General features: G+C 41.9%; 2 protein-coding genes across 3 annotated transcripts in view; one reads left to right on the forward strand and one right to left on the reverse strand.

Moving 5' to 3' along the window:
* Positions 1–19224, reverse strand: part of CRYZL1 (crystallin zeta like 1) — a 54422-nt gene extending 35198 nt beyond the window's left edge. The window contains exons 1-4 of the mRNA XM_017883870.1: positions 19057–19224; positions 9795–9866; positions 3819–3896; positions 1148–1220 (exon numbers count right to left, since the gene is read on the reverse strand). Of these exons, the coding sequence (XP_017739359.1) occupies positions 1148–1220; positions 3819–3896; positions 9795–9860 (217 nt within the window). The 5' untranslated portion in view covers positions 9861–9866; positions 19057–19224. The remainder of the gene's footprint in view (positions 1–1147; positions 1221–3818; positions 3897–9794; positions 9867–19056) is intronic.
* Positions 19225–19778: 554 nt separating this feature from the next.
* The window catches only part of ITSN1 (intersectin 1), a 247032-nt gene continuing 240613 nt past the window's right edge, over positions 19779–26197 (forward strand). For both annotated transcript variants that reach the window (XM_017883938.1, XM_017883937.1), the window contains exon 1: positions 19779–20092. The gene's annotated coding sequence lies outside the window, so the exon portion shown is untranslated. The remainder of the gene's footprint in view (positions 20093–26197) is intronic.

Genomic DNA, 26197 nt, shown 5'->3' on the forward strand with positions numbered 1-26197 from the left:
AAAAAAAAAAAAAAAAAGCCAGACAAAGCCAAAGCCAGGCATAATGTTGTATACCTGTAGACCAGGGGTGTCCAATATTTTGGCTTCCCTGGGCCACACTGGAAGAGAAAGAATTGTCTTGAGCAACACATAAAATACACTAACACTAAATGATAGCTGATGAACCCCCCCCAAAAAAAAATCACATTTAAAAAAAAAAATTAATTTTTTTTTTTTTGAGATGGGGTCTCGCTCTGTCGCCCAGGCTGGAGTGCAGTGGCCAGATCTCAGCTCACTGCAAGCTCCGCCTCCTGGGTTCACGCCATTCTCCTGTCTCAGCCTCCCCAGTAGCTGGGGCTACAGGCGCCTGCCACCTCGCCCGGCTAGTTTTTTGTATTTTTTAGTAGAGACGGGGTTTCACCTTGTTAGCCAGGATGGTCTCGATCTCCCGACCTCGTGATCCGCCCGTCTCGGCCTCCCAAAGTGCTGGGATTACAGGCTTGAGCCACCGCGCCTGGCCTAATTAATTTTTTTTTGAGACAGAGTCTCCCACTTGTCGCCCAGGCTGGAGTGCAATGGCACGATCTCGGCTCACTGCAAGCTCCACCTCCTGGGTTCACGCCATTCTCCTGCCTCAGATTCCCGAGTAGCTGGGACTACAGGTGTCCGCCACTACGCCCAGCTAATTTTTTGTATTTTTAGTAGAGACAGGGTTTCACTGTGTTAGCCAGGCTGGTCTTGATCTCCTGACTGTGATCCGCCCGCCTTGGCCTCCCAGAGTGCTTGGGATTACAGGCGTGAGCCACCACGCCTGGTCAAAAAATCACATAATGTTTTAAGAAAATTTACGAATTTGTGTTGGGCTGACTTCAAAGCTGTCCCGGGCCGCATGCTGGTTGGACAAGCTTGCTGTAGACTCAGCTACTCAGGAAGCTGAGGCAGCAGGATCACTTGAACCCAGGAGTTAAGGCTGAAGCTATGAGCAGGCTGGGCAACACAGAGAGACCTTGTCTCTCAAAAAAATAAAAATTAAAATTAAAAAGGACATTTTCATATAATTACATTTCAAAGGCTGTATATAATTTTATGTACCAGGAAACCAATTAGCTACCATTTAATTTCTTTTACCTTAGAAAATAAATACATATACTCACATCTGTATACTTACCATCTAATACAATTCCAGCAATTTCTCTCCCAACAGGAAATAAATCCTTTTTCGTCTTCATTTCTGCCAGAAGCTAAATCATGACAAAGGCTGTTAACATACAATTGTCAGAAGAAATCCTGGACTCTATTATGTGTAAGGAAAGCAACAGCAAAAGTCAAATCACAGAAAGAGCAAATATGGTTCAAGTTTTGGAATTAAGACAAAGCAAATAACTTCACAAAATAGGTTTCTCTAAAGGGTAGGAAACGAAGAATTTACTGAGGCATTAGTTGATCTGCAGGACTTAGGAATGAATATTATTATTCAAATTACCATTAACATCCTTTGTTTAACATCTTTACTCTGCCAAGTATGAAGGGAAATTATGGTCAAAACATTTCTTGGTTGTCTAAACACTATCAGTCATCTTATTCAGGTGAAGGGAGGGTAGTCTGGAGAGAAGGCTGTTGAATAAGGGGGTGTGGCCAAAGAGAACAAAGGGTTCTCCATTCCTATACCCTTTAAAATCACCTGAGTTGTTAAAAGCCTTGGGTTAGGGAGTGGGTGAGAAGTAGTGATGGATATTAACAGGTAATCTCCCATATAATTTCAGATTCATGGTGACTGGAGTTTCTTTTCATTAAGGCTAAATTTTTAAGAGATTGGTATTTTATTAGACTGTGACCAAATTAATTATAAGTACTTGTCTTTTGAAGTAACAGGGTGTACTAAAATAAGCCTGTGGTTTAAGCTCCTGGCACTTAACATTAGAGATGCTGAACGTATCTGTAGATACCATAATAGTTTAGGAACAGTAAGTAAAAAGAAATTGAAATAATTCTCTTCTCTATTTATTTTTCAATTTTCTGATCTCCTGTATGTATACCTGATTGTCAGAAGTCTCTTATTCAATATGGAACACTATACTTTTCTTAAGATGTTCATATGACATTCTTACAGAAGTACTGGGTGTTTTACAGTATTTCTTTTCTTTTTTTTTTTCAGATGGAGTCTCGCTCTGTCACCCAGGCTGGAGTGCAGTGGTGTGATTTCAGCTCACTGCAACCTCTGCCTTGCAGGTTCAAGCAATTTTCCTGCCTCAGCCTCCCAAGTAGCTGGGACTACAGGCACGCACCACCATGCCCAGCTAATTTTTGTATTTTTAGTAGAGACGGGATGTCACCATGTTGGCCAGGATGGTCTCGATTTCTTGACTTTGTGATCTGCCTGCCTCGGCCTCCCAAAGTGCTGGGATTACAGGTGTGAGCCACCGTGCCTGGCCACAGTATTTCTTTTATGCACATTTGTATGGAGTTAAAACCATGGTTTTAGCAATTACATCCTGGCTCCTTCACTTACCATAAGCATTTTCTTACATTACCCACACAGTTTTCATAACCATTATGCTTAACAGATGTGCAATATTTCATTCAACTGATTTTACCATAATTTACTATTTATTTCTGTTAGACAAGGAGATTATTTCCTAGGCTTGGATTTTAATGGATTTTTCAGTTTTAAAAAAAACATCCGAAGACAGAAATCTGCAGACAAGATCTAGTACTAGTACTCTTGTGAAAAGACTTCAGGGGATCCCACTAATGCATTTGGCAAGTCATACTCATGTTACAGAGTTGCCCAATGAAAGCCTATGCCCGGTCTGTAATTTCCTAAGTGTGACTTTATCAAAGAAGACTTTTAGGTTCCTAAAAATTATAGTCACATTATAATCTAATAAGTTATGAGTCATGTAAACTATGGCATTAATCCTAAAAAACAAAACAAAAAAACGGAGTAAATGGATCTGCTCAATTATCATGGCACATTTAACCACAGTTTATTTACCACTGAAAATGTTCTATGTATTTCATGGTCAATAACGAAAAATTACTGCAGGGCAGTGTGAGGTAGAGATGTATGTTTATGAAAGAGCAACGCAAAAAGAAATGACAAAAGATGAACCATAACTAATGATATTAATTAAATATCTAATTGGTAGCTATAATAAACTGATTAGGTTTCTAGTTTCTATTTTATTATTTATTTCTTCCTTAATAGGCTTTGTTAATTATAAACTGTTTTCTGCAATGTAAGGGAGCTTATAAAATATTATAAAATATTTACATTAAATATTTTTATTTTCTTATAAAATATTTGCATTTTCACATAAAATATGTAACTTCAATCAGACTAATAATGTCCCTTATACAGAAATATACAAAAGCACACTAAATTTTCTCCCCTAGCTGTTCTGTTCTTCTAAAGATGGTAGGCCGGGTGCAGTGGCTCATGCCTGGAATCCCAGCACTTTGGGAGGCCAAGGCAGGTGGATCACCTGAGGTCTGGAGTTTGAGACCAGCCTGGCCAACATGGCAAAACCCATTTTCACTAAAAAACATACAAAAATTAGCTGGGTGTGGTGGTGCATCCCGGTAATCCTAGGTACTCAGAAGGCTGAGACAGGAGAATCGCTTGAACCCAGGAGGCAGAGGTTGCAGTGAGCTGAGATTGCACCACTACACTCCAGCCTGGGCGACAAGAGCGAAACTCCGTCTCAAATAAAAAAGTTAATAAAAATCAAGATGATAATAAATTCTTCACATGGAGATGTCAGTTATCATTGTATTTATACACTAAATACACTAAGAAACTCTCATTTTACTTTGCACCATAATAAAAGAACCAATACCTTTGTATTTATCTGGCTGAGAGCACAAGCTTTAACTTGAAGTTTCACAAAGTTATCCTCTGTAACAGGAAGATTTTCCTGGAACCAAAGGATAATAAAAGAATATGTTATTTCACACATTCCTATGAGAACATCTTTATGCTGTGAAAATTTTCACACATAAACAAAATTAATCAGACCCCAAATCTCACAGCTAATTTTAACAACTATAAGTAATTATAGAAATGTATATAATAAAAAAAGAATAAAGAAAATTTGGGGGTACAATTTTAAAAAAGCTTTCGGACATATATTTTTAAAAGTACTCAAATAACAATATGGATATATATGTAGACAATAAAGTTAGGATAACAAAGTAAAGCAGCAAATACTGTACTCCTTTATTTCAACCTAAATAATCTCAGAACATCGGATCTTCATGTTTACAGGGATATCCTTAAACACATATACACATAACATATAGCCTTTACAAATTTTTTTCTTTTTTTTTTTTGGGAGGATGGAGCCTTGCTCTGTTGCCCAGGCTGGAATGCAGTGGAATGATCTCGGCTCACTGCAAGCTCCACCTCCCGGGTTCACGCCATTCTCCTGCCTCAGCCTCCTGAGTAGCCGGGATTACAGGCATGAGCCACTATGCCTGGTTAATTTTTTTTTTTTTTGTATTTTTAGTAGAAGACGGGTTTCACCACGTTGGCCAGGTTGGGGTCTTGAACTCCTGACCTCAGGTGATCTGCCCGCCTAGGCCTCCCAAATTGCTGGGATTACAGGCGTAAGCCAGTGAGACTGGCCAGCCAGTGGAATTCCTTACACTCCTTAATTCAACTCTTCCTTAACATGTGTCTTGGACATTTCACCATGCCCCATGGGATTCTGGGGTCAACATACCAATGCAACTGAACCTAATTATCTCTCAGATTCCACTTCTAGATAGAAATTCAAAGGCAAGGCTGGGCATGGGGGCTCACGTCTGTCATCCCAGCACTTTGGGAGGCCAAGGCAAATGGATTACTTAAGGTCAGGAGTTTGAGACCAGCCTGGCCAACATAGTGAAACCTAGTCTCTACTAAAAATATAAAAAATAGCTCGGCATGGTTGCGCACGCCTGTAGTCCCAGGTACTTGGGAGGCTGAGACAGGAGAATCGCTTGAACCCAGGCAGTGGAGGTTGCAGTGAGCTGATATTGTGCCACTGCACTCCAGCCTGGGTGACAGAGTGAGACCTGTCTCAAAAAAAAAAATAAAAAAAAAAAGAAAACAAAAAAAGAAATTCAAAGGCAAACATAGTCCAAATTCAGACACTCAATGTCATCCACCTATATTATTAAATATAATATCACCTCCGTTAAACAACTGTACCTGGTACTGATAATTAAATCAGTCTCCTCTACCCCTAATATGCCCACGATTAGATCAAAAGCTGGCCAAGAATAGCCACTTATATAGCCCCTGCTGTGATGTATCACAGGGATCACTGTGTTTTATTTATCAGGAACACAATCTGAGAACATCTTTTAAAATCTCAGTTTTGGCAAAACTTGGTGATAATATGAAGATGTTCAATAATATTGGTGAGTTTGTGAATTTTACTCATGATCTTATGAACCTGGAGATGTTTCTTCCCAAGAACCAATCAACCCCTGGCCCTCATCCTGATCAATGACAGAAGTCAAGCTGTCTGAAACACAGACCCCTGGTCTAATTGTTTTTGTTTTATTGAGACAGGGTCTTGCTCTATCATCCAGGCTGGAGTGCTGTGGTATGAACACGGCTTGCTGTAGCCTTGACCTACACAGGTGGGTGCCACGGTGCCTAGCTAGTTTTTTTTTTTTTTTTTTTGGTAGAAATGAGGGTCTCACTTTTTTGCCCAGGCTGGTCTTGAACTCCTGGGCTCAAGTGATCCTCCTGCCTCGGCCTCCCAAAGTGCTGGAATTACAGGAGTGCACCACTGTGCACGGCCTAAATGTTTTAGGAGTTAGTGACAGACAAGAGAGAAAACTGGATTGCGTTCACGATCCAAGCTCTCATAATTATTATGAAATACTGATTAACATATAGCACTTACTTTTAATCCCTAAATTTACGGAAGAATGATTTTGGCTTGCTACAAACCTTTCTAACAATCACCAATACCGTATATGAAAATTCTACTATCTATGCTTAAAGTAATAAAAAACTTAGTGATAATATGAGTATGAGTGATCATTTAAAACTTAGTAAATGAGGTAACTTTGGCAATCTCTGAAATGTGTATGGAAAACAGTATTTTTCTACCTCTCGCTCCCTCACCCAGGCTGGAGTGCAGTGGTGCAATCTCCGCTCACTGCAAGCTCCGCCTCCCAGGTTCACACCATTCTCCTGCCTCAGCCTCCCAAGTAGCTGGGACTACGGGCACATACCACTACACCTGGCTAATTTTTTGCATTTTTAGTAGAGACGGGGTTTCACCATGTTAGCCAGGATGGTCTCGATCTCCTGACCTGGTGATCCGCCTGCCTCGGCCTCCCAAAGTGCCGGAATTATAGGCGTGAGCCGCCGTACCTGGCCGAGACAAGGTCTTTTCTGAAATATAGCTACTTTCTGAAAACTTGCATTACTGTGGTATTACATGTTATTTCGCAACATGTAAGACTATTAAGTTTGTTCTGTCTTCCTAATACCTTTTACGCTACCACCCTGAGGAACTAAAACCTCTTTTGCAGCAATTCTTTTAAAAATATTTTTTAAAGTAAGGTAGTGTAATGCCTCCAGCTTTATTCTTTTGGTCAAGATGGCTTTGGCTATTCAAAGTATTTTGTGGTTCCATACGATTGTTACAATTATTTTTTTATTTCTGTGAAAAATGCCATTGGCGTTTTGATAGGGATTGAATTGAGTCTGTAGATGGCTTTGGGTAGTATGGACATTTTAACAATATTAATTATTCCAATTAATGAACACAGACTATCTTTCCACTTCTTGTTCTCTTCAATTTCTTCCATCAATATTTGATAGTTTTCATCGTAGAGATATTTCACCTCCTTGGTTAAATTTATTCCTGGGCATTTTATTTTTTATTCTTTATAGCTATTTAAATGGGGTTGCCTTCTTAATTTCTTTTTTTTTTGAGACAAGTCTTGCTCTGTTGCCCAGACTGGGGTGCAGTGTCAAGATCACGGATCACTGCAGCCTTGACCTCCTGGGCGCAAGTATCCTTCTACCTTAGCCTCCCAAGTAGCTGCAACTACAGGTGTCAGCCAGCATGCCTGGCTAACTAAAAAAAAATTTTTTTTTTAGAGACAGGGTCTCCTTTTGTTGCCCAGGCTGACCTTGAACTCCTGGGCTCAAGTGATCTTCCATCCTCGGTCTCCCAAAATGCTGGGATTATAGGCGCCTCGCCTTTTAATTTCTTTTTCAGATAGTTTGCTGTTGATATAGAGAACTGCTACTTGGCCAGGCGCGGTGGTGCATGCCTGTAACTCCAGCACTTTAGGAGGCTGAGGTGGGAGGATAGCTTGAGCCCAGGAATTCGAGACCAGCCTGGGCAACGCAGCGAAACCTGCCTTTACAAAAAAAACAAAAAAAAAGTCAGTCGGACAAGCATGGTGGCACATGCCCGTAGTCTCAGCTACTCAGCAGGCTGAGGTGGGAGCTGATGCTGGAAGAGGTTGCAGTGAGCCCAGATTGCACCACTGTATTCCAGTGTGGGTGACAGAGCAAGACCCTGTCTCAGAAAAACAAAACAACAACTACAAAAAGAACTGCTATTATTTTTTTTCTTTCGGAGACGGAGGCTTGCTCTGTTGCCCAGGCTGGAGTACAGTGGCACAAACTTGGCTTACTACAACCTCTGCCTCTCAGGTTCAAGCAATTCTCCTGCCTCAGCCTCCTGAGTAGCTGGGACTACAGGCACACGCTGCCACGCCTGGCTAATGTTTTGTATTTTTAGTAGAGATGGGGTTTCACTGTGTTGCCCAGGCTGGTCCTGAACTCTTGAGCTCAGGCAATCCACCTGCCTCGGCCTCCCAAAGTGCTGAGATTACAGGTGTGAGCCACTGCGCCCTGCCTCCTGATTTTTTATTTTGTATCCTGCAACTTTACTGAATTCATTAATTAGTTCCAACAGGTTTTTGGTGGAGTCTGTAGGGTTTTCTATATATAAGATCACATCATCTGCAAACAATAGGGATGGTTTGACTTTCTTCTTTCCAATTTGAATGCTCTTTCTTTCTTTCTCTTGCCTAATTGCTCTGGCTAGGGCTTCTAGTACTATGTTGAACAGAAGTAGTGAAAGTGGGCATCCTTGTCTTGTTCCAGATTTTAGGGGAAAAGCTTCCAACTTTTTCCTGTTCAGTATGATGTTAGCTGCAGGTTTGTTATACATGGCTTTTATTATATTGACATGTATTCATTCTATGCCTAATTTATGTAGGGTTTTCATCATGAAGGGATGTTGAATTTTATTACATGGTTTTTCTGTATCTATTGAGATGATCAGAGGGTTTATGTCCTTCATTCTGTTAATGTGATGTATCACATTTATTGATTTGCTTATGTTGAACTATCCTTGCATCCCTGGTTTGAATACCACTCAAACACGGCTGTCAGGGAAATGGATATCAAAACTACAAGAAGATATCCCCTCATCCCCATTAGAAAGGCTATTATCAAAAAGACAAAATGTAACAAATGCTGGTGAGGATGTGGAGAATGGGAACTCTTAAACACCATTGGTGGTCATGTAAATTAGTATAGCCATTAAGGACAAAAATATGAATGTTCCTCAAAAAATTAAAAATAGAACTACCAGGCTGGGTGCAGTGGCTCATGCCTATAATCCCAGCACTTTGGGAGGCCGAGGCGAGCAGATCACCTGAGGTCAGGGGTTTGAGACCAGCCTGGCCAACCTGGCGAAACCCTGTCTCTACTAAAAATACAAAAATTAGCCGGGTATGGTGGTGCATGCCTGTAATCCCAGCTACTCAGGAGGCTGAGGCAGGAGGATCACTTGAACCTGAGAGGCAGAGGTTGCAGTGAGCTGGGATGGCACCACTGCACTCCAGCCTGGGCAACAGAGTGAGACTCTGTCTCAATTAAAAGATAAAATTAAAAAAAAAAAAAAACTACCATGTAATCCAACAATCCCTCTCCTGGGTATGCATACAACCAAAGGAAATGAAAGCAATATGTCAAAGTGATAGCTGTACCTCCATGTTTACTGCAGCTATTCACAATAGCGAAGATATGGAATCAACCTAAGTGTCCATCGACAAATGAATAGATAAAGAAAATGTGGTATATATACACAATGGAATACTATTCAGCCATAAAAAGAAAAAAATCCTGTTATTTGTGAAAATATGGATGAATCTTGAGAATGTTGTGTTAAGTGACATAAGCTAAGCACAGAATGACAAATGCTACATGATCTCACTCAAATATGGAATCCTAGAAAGTTGATTGCACAGACTTAGAGAGTCCAATAATGGTTATTAGAGGCTGTGGAGATTAAAGGGGTAGGAGCTGGGGAGAGAGGTTTGTCAACAGGTACAAAGTTACAGATAGATGGAAGGCATAGGTTCTGGTGTTCTATTGTACAGTAGGGTAACCACAGTTAAGAATGTATTACATATTTCAATATAGCTAGAAGAGAGGATTTAGAATGACACAACAAAATGGCAAGTATTTTACTGATGGATATACTAATCACCCTGATTTGATCATTACGTAATTTATACATGAATCAAAACATCACATGGCACCCCATAAATATGTATAATTATGTGTCAATTAAAAACAAAATAAAACTTAAAAAACAGTTAAACTACAATATGAGCCACCATTTTCACACAAAATTTAAAGGAAAGTACTGTAATTTGAGGAGTTTCATTTAAGTAATTTTCTTCATTAAGTCTCACTCAAAATAACATGTCATTTAAAAGTGGGTTTATTGCATATAAAGATACAGTAACTTCTTTAATGATTAAACATTTTTTCTTACCCTTTCTTGAAATACAAATGTTATTTCTTCATCTGTGGAACTCTGTTGGAAATATAAGCCTTTCATAGTCACCTAAAAATAAATACATATACATGAAATAAAATAACAAGTCTTCCAGACTAAATGTAAGCGCTGGCAAAGGATAAAATGACAACTACAATGTAGTTTTCAAATAAGTACATTTAGAAAATCTTTCTCAAAGTGATCAAATAAGAGAACATGCAACACTCTCTGGGCACCTGTCTTACTGAGAATGTGTTTACAGTTCAACCTTTTACTGCAAAGTTCATTTTGTAGTAAACATGCTTCATTTTACTTTCCTATACAATAAAAGATTACTTAAAAGAAGTCTTATGATGGCCAGAGAACCTCAATTTTATTTACCTTTTATTAAATTTTTCTTTATTTACCATTTGTCAAAGGCTTTCAAAGTCTTAAAGATCGTTAAAAAGGAGAAAGCGAACAGCCAAGACACTGGTTGAAACTGTGGCCCCAATTCTTCTCTGTCAGTCTATAAACCTTTTAATGAAAGTATTTAAACCTACAGCCGGGCGCAGTGGCTCACACCTGTAATCCCAGCACTTTGGGAGGTCAAGGCGGGCGGATCATTTGAGGTCAGGAGTTCAAGACCAGCCTGACCAACATGGAGAAACCCCATCTCTACCAAAAAAAAAAAGAAAAAAAGAAAAAAAAAAATTAGCCAGGCGTGGCAGTGCGCGCCTGTAATCCTAGCTACTCAAGATGCTGAGACAGGAGAATCGCTTGAAACCAGAAGGTGGAGGTTGCAGTGAGCCGAGATCATGCCATTGCACTTCATCCTGGGCAACAACAGCGAAACTCTGTCTCAAAAAAATAATAAAATAAAACAAATAAGCTTCTATTCTGTGAACTTCTTGAGGCATCTCTAAAGATTCCACAAGTGTTTCTTTAATTTTCAGAGTAATTATATAGTAAGACTATTTTTATGCAAATTTTACAGAAGTATAAAATATAGAAAAGTACACAAATCCTTGAAGCGCCTAACTTGTTGAATTTTACAGTGTGAATAAGTCCACGTCATGGCAGGAGACACATCATTGTACACCTCCCGAAGTTCCCTGTGTCCCCTTCTTCTCCTAAGGAGACCCAATATCCTAAGTTTTAACAGCACGGATTAGTTTTGTCTGCTTTTGAACTTTATATAAATAAAATTATACTCTTTAACATCTGTTTTCTTTCTTTCTACATTAGGTTTGTGAGTCTCACTCACGTCCTTACTTGTAGTTGTATTCCATTCATCCCGCATTGCTACATAGTACTCCATTGTATAAACAAATTGCTATTTATCCATTCCACTATAGACAGACCCTTGAATTGTTTCCAGTTTCGGGCTCTTATGAATTGTCCTGTTAAAAACATTCTTGTATATACTTTTTGGTGAAAGTACTATTATTTTGTTTATGGAAACTGAGTCTTAGCTTAAAGCACATAGTTGGTGTCTCATAGCAAAAGCTGGGCCAGAACTGGGATAAAAACTAGGTGCTACTGATTCCAAAGTCGTTACTCCTAACCATGGTATTTAATGGTTTCCTACAGAGCTGCTAACATTAGATATATCAACTAAAGTTGAATACTTTCTTTTTTTTTTGGCGACGGAGTCTCGCTCTGTCGCCAGGCTGGAGGGCGCAATCTTGGCTCATTATCTATCTTGGCTCACTGTAACCTCTGCCTCCCAGGTTCAAGCAATTCTCCTGCCTCAGCCTCCCAAGTGGCTGGGACTATAGGCACGCGCCACCACATCCGGCTAATTTTTGTATTTTTAGTAGAGATGGGGTTTCACCATGTTGGCCAGGATGGTCTTGATCCCCTGACCTTGTGATCCGCCCACCTCGGCCTCCCAAAATACTGGGATTACAGGCATGAGCCACCGCGACTGGCCTAAAGTGGAATACTTTAAAGATAATTATTAAGTACCTGTTGATAGTTCTGGCTACATAATTTGCAGGGCCTAGTGCAAAATGAAAATGTGGGAAGTCTTGTCTAGAAATTATTAAAATTTCAAGATAGCAGAGCAGGAAATCAAGCAAAAGTCTCTTCTGAATGTGAGGTCAGTGAGACTGCATAGGCCACAGGCCCATAAAGCCAGCTCTCTGCATTGAATGTTAGTGGATCTACTTGGATCCAAATACGTAAAGAGTTTTTACAGATTGTAGTTGAGCAATGGTTGCTGGTTTCCCGGATGTGATAATCAAATGCTGGAATTAACAGAAATGAATACACGTTCAAGATACATATGGAAATTATGTATGTAACATGTATCAATGAAGTATATAAAAGCAGGATTAAGCTAGGGCAAATGATTAATTCTAACCCTTTGGTTGCAGAAGGTGTTTGTGTCAATGTTTTTGGGAGCTGGGGAGAACCTAAGCATGTATACAGCAATTACATATTCCCTCCAGCATTAAATCTAACCTCTTTTGCCTACCTTTGAAGGATCTCTAAAACGCATACTCACTCTCCCTACTCTACCTTACTGCTTCCACAATTTCCAAGCACATACTCTCTGTCTATCTAGTCAGTATGACTTCACAACATATGGTTACTCCATCTCAGAGCTTCTAGGCATGGCCTCTTCTCTGACAGAATGCTGTCATTTACAGATTCTGCTAAATAAATAAAGTTCAAGTTGTAACCCCTCTCTGGAATCATCCCCAGTGACTCACTCCATTTGTTCCATGCTTCCCAATGTCATTACATACTAAAAAAACTTTGCTTTATTTACTAACTAGAGTGCTTTACCCACCATTGGCTGGGAAAATCTATATCGATTATTATTAAATGAAAAAAAAATCTCTGTTCCTACTCAGTCTGGAGTTACTAGAACTGCCTTTTTGAGAAGTGGAACAATTACATATCAACGTCTTGATTTCAAAGCATCTTGCTTTGTGATGTTGGACACTACTGTTTTCTCTGCCCATTGAATCTTGAAATATATGGCATGTCTCCCAGATAAGCAGTCACATGGACCTTAGACTGTGCCCCAGTTTCAAAGACCCTGGAAGACAACTGCTTGTTTGTACCCCTAATATCCCCTAAAACAAATATTGTGTATATAATAATGGCAATATTTTTAGTCACATCATCCTAACTAGTTTCTCTAAATTAAGTGAAAATTGCCCTGGTTGGTGGAAAAAAGTAAAGTTCAGTTGGTCCAATTAAGAATTGTATGGGAACAAAAATATCCTTAAAGTTACAAAGTAAAGAAAGAGAGGTGTTTTTTCACAAAAGTAGCCAGAAGAAAACTGAGGAAATATTTGTCTTGCAAACCCAAAAAAAGGAATACTGAGTTCCTAGTACTAGGAAAATGGTAGAATGGATGGTATTCAAGGCACACATGGTTTCCTAGGCAGATTAAATAAAACAGTCTATTATTTAACGAAATTTTATTTCATTTTATCTTTTGTTTTTTGTCTCACACTCTGCCAAGTCTCATATTATTTAATAAAATTTGTATTGACTTAAACACATTTGCACACAGGACATAAAAGTATTAAACATTTTACAAAATAAAAATATACATTAAAATATATAGGCTGAGCATGGTGGCTCACGCCTGTAATCCCAGAACTTTGGGAGACCGAGGCAGGTGGATTATGAGGTCAAGAGATTGAGACCACCCTGGCCAACATGGTGAAATCCCATCTCTACTAAAAATACAAAAATTAGCTGGGCGTGGTAGCATATGCCTGTAGTCCCAGCTACTTGGGAGGCTGAGGCAGGAGAATCACTTGAACCTTGGAGGCAGAGGTTGCAGTGAGCTGAGATTGCGCCACTGCACTCCAGCCTCCAGCCTGGCAACAGAGCGAGACTCTGTCTCAAAAAAATAAAAATAAATAAATAAAATATATAATACTTATGACATTTCTAAGAAAAGTCATGTAACTTCAAAATTATAAGTTCTACTATAAATTTTACTATATCAAAAAAATACGATATAAAACTTTTTGGCCAGAGTGGTGGCTCCCACACCTGTCATCCCAACAATTTGGGAGGCTGAGGCAGGAGGACTGCTTGAGCCCAGGAGTTCGACAGCCTGGGCAACAAAGCAAGACCCTGTCTCTTAGAATAAATAAATAAGCCTGGCATAGTGGCGCTCACCTGTAGTTCTATCTAGGCATTGGAGGCTGCTTTGAGCTGTGATCACCACTGCACTCCAGCCTGGACAACAGAGTGAAACCCTGTCTCTTAAACACACAAAACTTTTTAATTACAATAAATCTGTTTAAAATGTAGGCTGATATAGCCTGTGAAAAGCATAAAACTTTACATTTTACAGGTATATCGGAATTTTAAAATGTTTGAATTAATCCACAAACTGAGGATTATGTTAGCAGTACTATAAATTTTTTTTTTTTGAGATGGAGTCTCGCTCTGTTACCCAGTACAGTGGCATGGTCTCGGCTCACTGCAAGCTCCGCCTCCTGGGTTCACGCCATTCTCCTGCCTCAGCCTCCCGAGTAGCTGGGACTATAGGCGCACGCCACCACGCCCAGCTAATTTTCGGGGTTTCACCATGTTAGCCAGGATGGTCTCGATCTCCTGACCTCGTGATCCACCCGCCTTGGCCTCCCAAAGTGCTGGGATTACAGGCGTGAGCCACCGCGCCTGGCCACTATAAATTTTTATAATGGCCACACAGTAAACTTACTAAAAAATCTGGGGAAACAAAATTAAGAAGATAACACCAATTTTAAATAATTTTAGCGAAAGCAGAACGAGAACTTTGCATAAATTAAACACTTAACTATAAACACTTCAAGAAAGTAGTTAATAAAGATACTGATCTGTTAAGGGATTTCTAAAAAATCAATGGGAAGTAGTTTCAAAAGATTTCATCCTTCTTATAATAGCAATATGAACTCCACCTGCTCCTTTGTTACAGTCAATCCCCCAAGAAACTCATCTATTCTTTATTGTAAATAAAACCTCTACAAATCATTTCTTACCTACACTTTCAGGCCAAAAGTGTTCTGAGCATCAGACCAACCTCAAATTCAACAGACATAAAGCTGGACTCATCTTTCCCCCAAACAAGATTTTGCTGTAGTCTCTAGTCATCAAGAATACCTTAGATCCATCCCATCATCTTCACTCTGGTGATGTGCAAACACCTCAATGCCTCAGGCTTGGGTTGTGGCGATAGGCTGCCAAATGCTTTCAATACTCTCCCGCATTCAACCTGTCTATTCCCCTATGGCTAATTTAATTCCTGAAAGTCCAAACTCCTCTTCCTACATGCTCAAATTTGTATTATTCCCCAACATAAATTTTATAATACTATGGCCATTTCAGGCTCAGAGTTTGGTTATAAAGTTTCTAACCTACCTTCATTTTTATTTTAAGGAAAGCAAAGATATATATAAACAGCTAGACAAGAGAAAAACATACATATATGTAAACAGCTAGACAAGAGAAAAACAGAAGAAGTCAACTCTGAAATGTGGCCCTGTATGCTCAACCTGGTCACCAGGCCAGGCTCTCTTGGGCTGTTAGAGTATCCAATACCCTATTCTCCATCCATCACTGGCACCTGTGCACAGCATTATACTACTAGCTAGATTGTTAAGGGGAAATCTTCAGTTATATTTTGATCATTTGTGAAGAGGTGAATTAATATTACGTTTTAACAATGTTCACATTAATCTGAGGCTTTTCGTACATAGCCACACATTGGAAAAATAAATATGCCTAAATATTTGGTTAAAAAGAATATAGTCACCATAATCAAAGCAACTAGCTGGAGGTTTGGCTCAAATATTACACTCTGCAGGCTGTGGAGGATGGTAGTCCTAACAGGTCAGGTCTGCTTTTTTTTTTTTTTTTTTTTGAGATGGAGTTTTGCCCTGTCACCTACGCTGGAGTGCAGCAGCGCAATCTTGGCTCACTGCAACCTCCACCTCCTGGATTCAAGAGATTCTCCTGCGCCTCCCGAGTAGCTGGGATTACAGGCGCACGCTACCACATCCAGCTAATTTTTTTGTATCTTTAGTAGAGATGGGGTTTCACCACGTTGGCCAGGCTGGTCTCGAACTCCTGACCTCGTGATCCACCCGCCTCGGCCTCCCAAAGTGCTGGGATTACAGGCGTGAGCCATTGCGCCTGGCCTGCCTCTTAAAGAGGGTAGTGAATGCATGGTCGTAACAGTTGAGGATATCTCTACACGGGATAGTCAACAGTCTCTAGAAATCTGTATCTTCAAAGGACACTTTGCACAAGCAATGAGTCTACAGGTGTTTTGCTGCGTACAACTGCAGTGGTCTTTTGTGCCTGTTATTACATAAGATGGGCACAGGAGATACTGTGACAGTGGCTTATATCTGGCTAAACCTTGGAAAGCAATTCCAGCTAATAATACAAGAACTTCAGGTATTATAATTTAAAACTAAATGGAAAATGCGTAACATTAGATGGTCCCTCTCACCAGAGGGACTGAAACAGAGGCTGGGTACATATTACAGGGGCTTCATAAAGGAGATTCCAGCATCAACTGAGCGGGACAGGTGGATCAAATGACCATTTAGTTTTCTTCTAATTGTGACAATCTTGATAAATATTATCAAGGTATATTCGATCGAATTTATACATGTGTGGCACAATCTCTATATCTTATGCAACCTGAGATCTAAAGATAGATAAAGGAGCAGAAAAGGAAAATTGTTTCTTTTTTGCCTATCTAGTACAGTGGCTCTCTATAAGGAACTTTTTGGATCTCAAAAGAATTTCTGATGCCTCACCATCTCCATGAGGGCTTTATTATCTATTGATTTTCAGATGGTATTTTCACTTAAGAGTCTAGGATTTCTTACATGACCAATTTTCCACCCATATCTCTGGGGGTTGGAGACGTGGGATGGTCATTATCCCAAAGATCTGAAAATCTCTGGTCCAGTTGCTATTCAATGTAGGGCTATTTAATATAACATGATCCAGAACAACAGAAACTTAACTTTCATTTATATTTTTGAATGAGTATCATATTTTCCCATATCGTACTACTGGGGAACAAGGGAGCGAATGGTGTGATGAATGAGTCTTCCCTTTATAAGCTGGCTTAATCATGTGACTCTGGGACAATGCAGGTGGATGTCCCTGGTGATGAGAATGACTATTTGAGGGATCCTCCCGAAACTCTACCACACCACAGTTACTTGTTCCCCTCCAATCCATTTAACTGACTTTCTTTTCCACCTACTAACATGATTGAAGTTTGTAAATGCTTAATTTTCCAGTTCACTATAGGATTGTGGAGAAACCACTCCTTGCTTCAAATGAAAAATACGAATTGTCATTTTGATAAAATATTTACTAATTCAAAAATCAAGAGAAAATAATTTCATGTCTTTACCATGCACACAATGGAAGAATTTTTTTTCTGTAAAATACCATATTTTAGCATATGTAGATATGTGGATTTTTTTTTGAGACAGGGTCTCACTCTGTCGCCCAGGCTGGAGTGCTATTGTTGTGATCTTGGCTCATTGTAACCTCCGCTTCTGGGGTTCAACCAATTCTCCTGCCTCAGCCTCCTGAGTAGCTGGAATTACAGGCGTGCACCACCACGCCCGGCTAATTTTTCTATTTTTAGTAGACAAGGGGTTTCACCATGTTGGCCAGGCTGGTCTCGAACTCCTGGCCTCAAGTGATCCACCTGCCTCAGCCTCCCAAAGTGCCGGGATTACAGGCGTGAGCCACCACACCTGGCCAATATGTGTATTTTTGCTCTTCTACTCATAAAACTCTCCTGAGCTCAATGTAGTACTGTTCATTGGGTCTACAAGAAGAGCATAGTTATCTTAGAAATATTTCATTGCACAAGCAAGATCAAGACTGGCAGCTTGATCTTGCAGGGGGAACTACCCCAATTGCAAATCTAAACGTCTTATCCCCTACTGTAAGCTGGAAAAGAGGCATCAATAAGGGAAATCAGTGATAAAAGGTAGTAATTATACACTGCTGGATCTGATTTAGAAGTCATAACTGACCCGAGCTTGAATCCTGGCTCTCCTACTTATTAGCTGTATGACTTTGGACTACTTAATTTTAACCTTTCTGGGCCTGAAACCGCAGATATTAGATAATAATAGCAGTTATCTCAAAGGGTTGCCGTAAGGATTAAATAATACATGCAAAGCACTCAGCGCAACATCATACTTTCAGAAATGTTGGCTATTTTGACTATTATTTCTGTAAATTGGGCACATCTCAATTACAGAGAATCTCTAAAGTAGTTCTGAATCCCATCTCATAGAGTTGCAAAGGGTTTGGTCAATGCAATCTTATTTTTCACACCTTTTAATTTCTGCAGTAGGCTACTGTAGCGGTCACTAGCACAGGTGGCTACTGAGCACTCCAACTGTGTCTAGTCGGAACTGAGATGCGCTGTAAGTGGAAAATACACATCAGATTTTGAAGATTTAATACGAAGAAAAGAATATAAAATCCCAATTTCTAAATATTTGATTAAGCGTTGAAATGGTAATGTCTCAGATATACTAGGCTAAATGAAACATATACTTAAAATTAATTTCACGTGTTTCTCTTCACGTTTTAAATGTAGCTATCCCAAAATTTAAAATGACATAAGGGACTCGCATTATATTTGCACTGGACAGAGTTCAGGTAAAACGCTGCTACTCATAACGTGGGCAGCAGCACCTGGGGGCTTGTTAGAAACGCAGATGTTCGGCCCGGACCCAGACCTATTCCAAGGCGATGCTTACATCTCGCTGCAGATGATTCCGCTGTTGAGCGTAATGAAGAGGGCCGATCTGGCTCAAAAGTAACGTACAGCGAATAACTACTAACTGCTTTCCGAAAACAGCAAAGTGATGAGGGAGAAAAAAGTGGCTGAGAAGAAGTAACACAGAAAGAAAAAGACACTCAAATTCTAGGAACAAGAAGCAGAGGAGAAAAACCCAACCTGGGAGATTAAGTGAAAGGGCACTCCCAGACCTCTACCTCCATATAAGCACAGGGAGATGCAAACTGAGATAAGACCTACAGTCAAAACCCGTCAAGGTCCAAGGAAACTGTCTCTCAAATCTAGTCTTACCCACCCCTCAGCGGCCTCAGCTAAGCTAGGCCTGGGCCCGAACAAGTCCCAGGTTGGGGTTCGACGCGAACCACCATCCTCCCCAGGGCTGCACGGTTCCGTGGGGCATCTCTCCACCTTTCGCTTAAAGTCCCATTTCCCAAGACACAAGACGCTTTTTCCGGGGCTCACCTGCCTCTGAGCCGCCACAACGGCCTGCACCTTCACCACCGCCACCTTCAAGTCCTTCCGCAGAGAGCCCGCCCCCTGCTCCCATTGGTCAGGCCGCTCGTCACTCCTGAAGGGCGGGGTCGGACTCGGGAGGCTGTCGAGAACGCCATGGCAACCAGTCTTGGAACTACATCTCCCGTGATGTTCCGCTCGGGGGCGGAGAAAGAGGCGAGGCACCGCCCCAAGGACTACCAATAAATAGGCGAAGTTGGAATCGCCTGGATGGGTTCCGTTTTATGCAAATCCTAACCGAAGATCACACCCTTCCTCATTCCAACCATGGGCCCGGCCAACCCCTCTGGCTTGTGCTTCGCCTCCTTTTTCCTTTCCACATTATTCTCTCCTTTAAAACCTCCAATAATTAAGTCAGTTAAGTGCATTCTATCTAGTGCCTCGCACGGCAACGAGCAGATGCACCGAAATCGTGCAACAAAATCTCCATAAACCACGATAGGCAACCTCAGACCAGAAATCTCCGGTTACGCCTACGTGGGGAAGAGGGGGAGAGTGCTAATCCTGCCCCCACTCTGCGCCTGCTGACTGGCTCATTCAGCTTGTCACTCTGTTGTCTTACATTTCTTTGGCTCCCCCTCCTCGGGTTCTCACGGTGGGCGGGGCCAGCGGTAGGGGGCGGTGAGAAGGTGCGGGCCCCTTCTTCCGATTGGCAGGCGGTTTCCCCACCCACTTATGGGCGGAGACGGAGGGTGGATGGGGGGCGGGGGAGGCAGCGGAGGGAGATGAGGAGATAGGCGGGAGCGAGGGAGCGAGGGAGGGAGCGAAGGAGGTAGAGAGGAGTGGAGGCGCCAGGGGAGGGAGCGCAGCTTGGTTGCTCCGTAGTACGGCGGCTCGCGAGGAAGAATCCCGAGCGGGCTCCGGGACGGACGGAGAGGCGGGCGGGGATGGTGTGCGGGGCTGCGGCTCCTGCGTCCCTCCCCGCGGCGCGTGAGCGACACTGATTTGTCCCTGGGGCGGCAGCGCGGACCCGCCCGGAGATGAGGTGAGGAGAGGGCTGCACGGCGGCGGCCTGGACCGCGGGCAGCAGCGGCGGGGGCGGGGTCGGCGCGATGGCTGCCCGGGGCGTACATCCCGCGCGCCGGCGCTCTGTCCGCCCGGCCGCCCTTAGGCCGCGCGCGCCCGGGAGACGGCAAGCGGCCGCCCTCCGCCCTCGTTCCTTCCCGTTCCTCGGGGCGCGGCGGGATGGCGGGCGGGACCAGCACTTGGGAGGCCGGGGGCTGCGGTGGGGCCGTGGGGTGGCGGCCGTGGACGGGCGTGGAGGATGAATGGGCGCCGCGGCCCCCTTCCTGCGCGGGGGACCCCGGGCGTCCGCTTCCCTTCCCGGGGCTGACTCGCTGCGCTCGGCCGCCGGCGCGGGGCGGCCCGGCCTCGCCTCCCGCCTGCCTCCCGGGGACCCGCGCTGGCGGGAGCGGCGCCGCCTCTGCCTGGAGCCCCGGCTCCTTCCTCGCTCCCTCGCTCGCAAGCCTGCGGAATCCCGGGTCAGTGAAGGGCAGGCAATGCAGTTCGGCCCCAGGGCGCGCCGCGGGGCCGCCCCTGAAGGCATTTAACGGAGAGCGGCTGGCTCCCGCGCCCTGTGAGCGCGTCCCCGGGTCCGCCGCGTCCCTTCCCTTCACGCACCGACACGGTTTTGTGGTGTGGACCTAAGGCACAATTGCAGTCCCTTGCTTGCACGAGGGAATGTAATCAGAATTTCTAAAAAAAGGAAACCGGCGAGGAATCGGCCGCACCTTCCTGCGCTTCTGCCTGCTTTGGGGTTAGAAAACAACTTCGGAGATTACATTTCCTATGGGCAATCTTTTGTTGTGATTCAGACTCAAGAAGGCTTTGCTTTGGAAGAAATAGATTAGCGGCTTCTCTGTGGAGTTGGAGGCTATAGAGATTTTTATAGCCTCTTCAATATGAAAGTTTCCTCTAGAACTTTGCCATCATCAGTGCTATTCTGAGGGCAGCAGCAACCTGGGAATTTAAATATATGCAGGCTCCGGCCAGATGCGTTTCTTTGTGCTTGTCTGTTGGCATTCTTCTCTTGCTGCTCCCCTTGATCAAATCGTACAGATAATAAAAACAAGGCCAATGAAAAGGGTGGCTAATAACAGCAAATCCCATACAAACAAATGCCTCTAGAAATTCTCAGTTCTGTCAGCGGGGTGGCAGTTTTGCTAATCCCGTGGAACGGATGAAGAGAAAGGCACAGATATCTCATGGATTATATTGTGGACAGGATGTGAGGGCAGGAACTGGGGCCAGGACACAGCAGGCCAGCTGGTTTGCATGGTGCCACTCTAAACCCCCAAAATTTGAATAGGAGGAATGTATTTGTTGGGATACCTTTATTTTTAGATGACTTTAAGGTTGAGAGTGCGGAAGCTTAAACACCCTTCATAGTTATTATTTCTTAGTTTATCTCTGAGAACAAAATATGCTTCTGTTTAAAATTTCTTTTACTGGTGTGCTTGAAATGTTGTTTTGATGGGAGTTTCCTTGTAAGTAAAACATTAAAATTATATACATATGAAAGAAAAATCGTTAGTGCAGATGGGTTTGTAAAGAATCTAGGGACTTTTAAGTCATATAAATTAAGGAGTGAGGGACACTAATTTGATGATGGTGTTAAAATTATTTCAGACACCTTTAAGTAGTCCAGTAAAGATCATTTCTCATAGTATGGTCTTTTTTAAAAAATGGTATTTCATTACCTAAGAATGCTTCTGTTGAAATTGCTGAGGCACATGATACCTTCACAAAACTCTATTATTATTCTGCCTGAGTAAGAGAGGAAATGAACAAATTTTTAATGTACTTTGGAACCCTGTGGATTGCTCAGATACTAAGCATTGTGAAATAGGGCATAAAATGAGGGGTAGCAAGTTAGTTCTGTGAAATGTTTGTCCTTCTTAGTTTTTTTTTTTTTGGCAGTCGACTAGCAATTTTCTTTTCCCTAAAGCTTATCTTCAATATTGGTAGTAGAACCTCTGCTCAAGTTTATCTTTTCCCCAAATACCTAGATTGGGGCAAACTATCAAACCTCCTGTAAGAGATTAAGGAGGAGCTGCTGGTAAATTCTTTTATTTCTTTTTTTCTTTTCTTTTTCTTTTCTTTTCTTTTTTTTTGAGACAGGGTCTGGCTATGTCACTCAGGCTGGAGTGCTGTGGTGCAGTCACGGCAGCAACCTCGACCTCCTGGGCTCCAGTGATCTTCCCACCCCAGCTTCTGGAGTATCTGGGACCACAGGTGCACGCCACCATGCCCAGCTAATTTTTAAATGTTTTCTAGAGACAGGGTCTCTCTATGTTGCTCAGGCTGGTCTAAAACACCTGCCTCAAACGATTCTCCCACCTAGGCAGCCTCCCAAAGAGCTAGGATTAGAGGGATGAGCCACCATGCCTCGTCCAAATTCCTCTACTCTAAATCGTTTTTTTAATTTGCTAAAATTTGGGAGTTGTAGAGAATTGATGACATGAGAGTTTGGATTATGTTTGCACCTCAAATTCTTCTGCCATAGAGCTGTTCCCTTCTGAATGATCACTTCCTCCTGACTGGCTCCACTTACTGGTTGAGTTTCTTAAAGTGTGGACCTCAAATCACTTACATCAGCATTAATGGAGGCACCTGTTAAAAATACAGGTTTTGGGCATGGTGGATCAAGCCTGTAATCCCAACACTTTGGGAGGCTGAAGTAGGAGGATAGCTTGGGCCCAGGAATTTGAGACCAGCTTGGGCAACATAGGGAAACCTGGTCTCTAAAAAAAAATTCTTTTTTTATATGCTGGGCTTAGTGACTCGTGCCTATGTTCCCAGCTCTTCTAGAGGCTGAGGTGGGAGGATCTGGTTCACTTGAGCCCAGGAGATCGAGGCTGCAGTGAGCCATGATTGCCCTACTGCACTCTAGCCTGGGCGACAGAGCGAGCCTGTGTCCAAAAAGTAAGTAAATAAATACATAAAAATAAACACAGGTTTCTGTCACCTCACCTCAGAATCAGACAGCTGGAGGTGGGGCTCTGGAATTGGTATTTTTAATGCATTCTCCAGGAATTTCTCCTGCGTAGGGAAGTTGGAAACCACTGGCTTCCTTCTCACTGAGCATCTCCTGAGACCAGCTCCTGAAGTGGATAGGAAGTTTTTCAAGTGGCAGATTAAGTTTTATGCCTTAGGCTGCTAATAAAAAACAATTGACCATGACTTTCCGCTGTGTAATTGTACCTGTCATACACCTTTCAGATGGCAGAGGCTTTGGTTCACCCCTGTACCTCCAAGGCCTAAAACAGTGCCTGGAGGAACTCAAAATTTGTTGAGTGAATATGTGAACTACATTGCAGTGAGGCCAATCTTTTAAAAGTTTACTTGTCAAATTAATCTATCAGTTAGTAGTCCCTGATTTTAAATTAGGAGCCATAAGCACTATACCCCAGTAACTTCTGTAGGTTTGGTTAGTTTAGAAAGGAGAGAGCCTTTCCCAGACATACTGTGCTCAAGGTGATTAGCCAGAAAGAAGATTCAGAGCAAAGCATTTGCTTAGAGCGTCAAAATGTAAATTTAAGTCACAGTGTAGTGGTAAATCATATATCAAAGTTACATTTGGTATATTGTCTTGTATCAAAATATCATTTTATAAACCATAAGTCCAACATACCACTATAAAAACTCTATTTGGTTTCTAACAAATAGAGAAAATTGTTATATTTTCCAGTTTCAACTTTTCATGCTAATAAAATTTGACCTTTATACTTTCTTTTCAAGAGTTCATCATAGGACACCATAGATATTATGCAGTTAAGAGCACAAACTCTGGAGAATATTGTGTTTGACTACACAGTCAGTGAGTTTGATGTAACCTCTCAATGCCTCATTTCTCAGCTGAAAATGGGAATAGTAATAACAAAGTTCACCTACTTCTAAGTGCTTACATAAGTTTTTGAGACACATGCACTTAATAAATGGTAGTTACAGTGTTGATAAACAATAGGGGTGTATAAAAATACGTAAAACTCAAAAGATAACCCATTTAATTATTGCACTACTGTACTTTATGATAGTAAATAGAAATCTGTTGCTTAAAAAAGAAGTTTCTTTGGTGGTGTGCGTCTGTAGTCCCAGCTACTTCGGAGGCTGAGGTGGGAGAATCACTTGAACCCAGGAGATGAATGCTGCAGTGAGCTATGATTGTGCCTCTGCACTCCAGCCTGAGTGACAGCAAGGCCCTGTCTCAAAAAAAAAGTTTCTTGCTAACTCGTTGGTACTATGTATAATTTTTTTAATTGAATGACTAGACTAAACATTAAAAGTATTTAATAAGCTACCAAATATGTATTAATAACTATAAGTTTTGAAAATAAATACTAAATCTCATGATCACTTTTAGGTTAAAATATAGTTTATGATGAGCAACTAATATTGTTTGTATTTAAAAAGATAATTGTATGTTTTATGGTAGAAAAATTGAAATACAGAAAAGTATAAAGTGGAAAACTAGGAAATACCCACAAGTCTACTACCTGCATACATATTTCTTCAAATCCTTTTGTGTGTGTGCAGGTGGCTATTCATACACAATTTCTACAATCTCAGCTCACTGCAAGCTCCGCCTCAAGGGTTCACGCCATTCTCCTGCCTCAGCCTCCTGAGTAGCTGGGACTACAGGCACCCACCACCACGCCCGGCTAATTTTTTGTATTTTTAGTGGAGACGGGGTTTCACCATGTTAGCCAGGATGGTCTCGATCTCCTGACCTTGGGATCCGCCCGCCTCGGGCTCCCAAAGTGTTGGGATTACAGGAGTGAGCCACCATGCCTGGCCTGGTTTTTTTTGTTGTTGTTTAACATCTTGTCATGAGTGTCTTTTCCTATATATATGTATATTGCATTATAACAATTTCAGTAACCAAATAATATTCCATTTTATGGATCTATGGTATTTTTTTTTTCTTGATTTTATTTTTACAGACGGAGTCTCACTTTGTCACCCAGGCAGGAGTATAGTGGCGCAATCTTGGCTCACTGCAACCTCTGCCTCCTGGTTTCAAATCAATCTCTTGCCTCAGCCTCCTGAGTAGCTGGGATTACACTTGCCTGCCACCATGCCTGGCTAATGTTTGTAATTTTAGTAGAGATGGGGTTTTGTCATGTTAGTCAAGCTGGTCTCATACTCCTAACCTCAGGTGATCCACCTGCTTCAACCTCCCAAAGTGCTGGGATCACAGATGCGAGCCACCGTGCCCAGCCATGGATCTCTGGTGGTTTAGTCAATTTATTTTTATTAGACATTAATTTGTTTATCTTTTCTTCATGGTTACTTATAACCCTGCAGTGACTGTCCTTCTACGTATGTCTCTGTATATACTTGTGAGATTATTTTCATTAGGATAAATTTCTACAAATGGAATTTGCAGAATCAAATTTAACTGTAGAGTCCAAAACTCTTAGCCTGTTTCCTAGATGTATTTTATAGGCATTTGGGTACTTTTTACGTTCTCGATTTCTGTTGTGGAGTAACTAAGAGGTTCTCTGACATGTACTAATGTATAAACTGGGTGGGGCACAAATTTGAATCCGTTTCACTGAAGTCACATAAGTTAGCTCAGAAATTAGCCTTGGGACTGGTGCTGTGGGTCACTCCTGTAATCCCAATACTTGAGAGGCCAAGGTGGGAGCATTACTTGAGCCCAGGAGTCCCAGACCGGCCAGGGCAACATAGCAAGACCCTGTCTCTACAAAAAAAATTTTAAAAAGTAGCCCAGTGAGGTGATGCCCACCGGTAGTCCTAGCTACTAGGGAGGCTGAGGTGGGAGGACTGCTTGTACCCAGGAGTTGGAGGCTGCAGATGCCACAGCACTCCAGACTGGGCAACATAGTGAGATCTTGTCAACAAAGAGAGAGAGAGGGGAGGGCAAGAGAGAGAGAAAAGAAAGAGGAGACAGAGAAAGAAAAAGAAAGAAAGAAGGAAGCAGAAAGAAAGAGAGGAAAATTAGCCTCATCAACTGTCCAGCATTCATCCTTAAAGCAGTCTTGTGATCCTTTACTCTGTAGTGGTTTTCCTAAAGTGCCGCTGCATGAAAAACAGGATTAGAGTGATAGAGAAGACTAGTGAAATT

The sequence above is a fragment of the Rhinopithecus bieti genome, unplaced genomic scaffold (genome assembly GCF_001698545.2).
Source record: "Rhinopithecus bieti isolate Rb0 unplaced genomic scaffold, ASM169854v2 scaffold_13207, whole genome shotgun sequence".
NCBI lineage: Eukaryota > Metazoa > Chordata > Mammalia > Primates > Cercopithecidae > Rhinopithecus > Rhinopithecus bieti.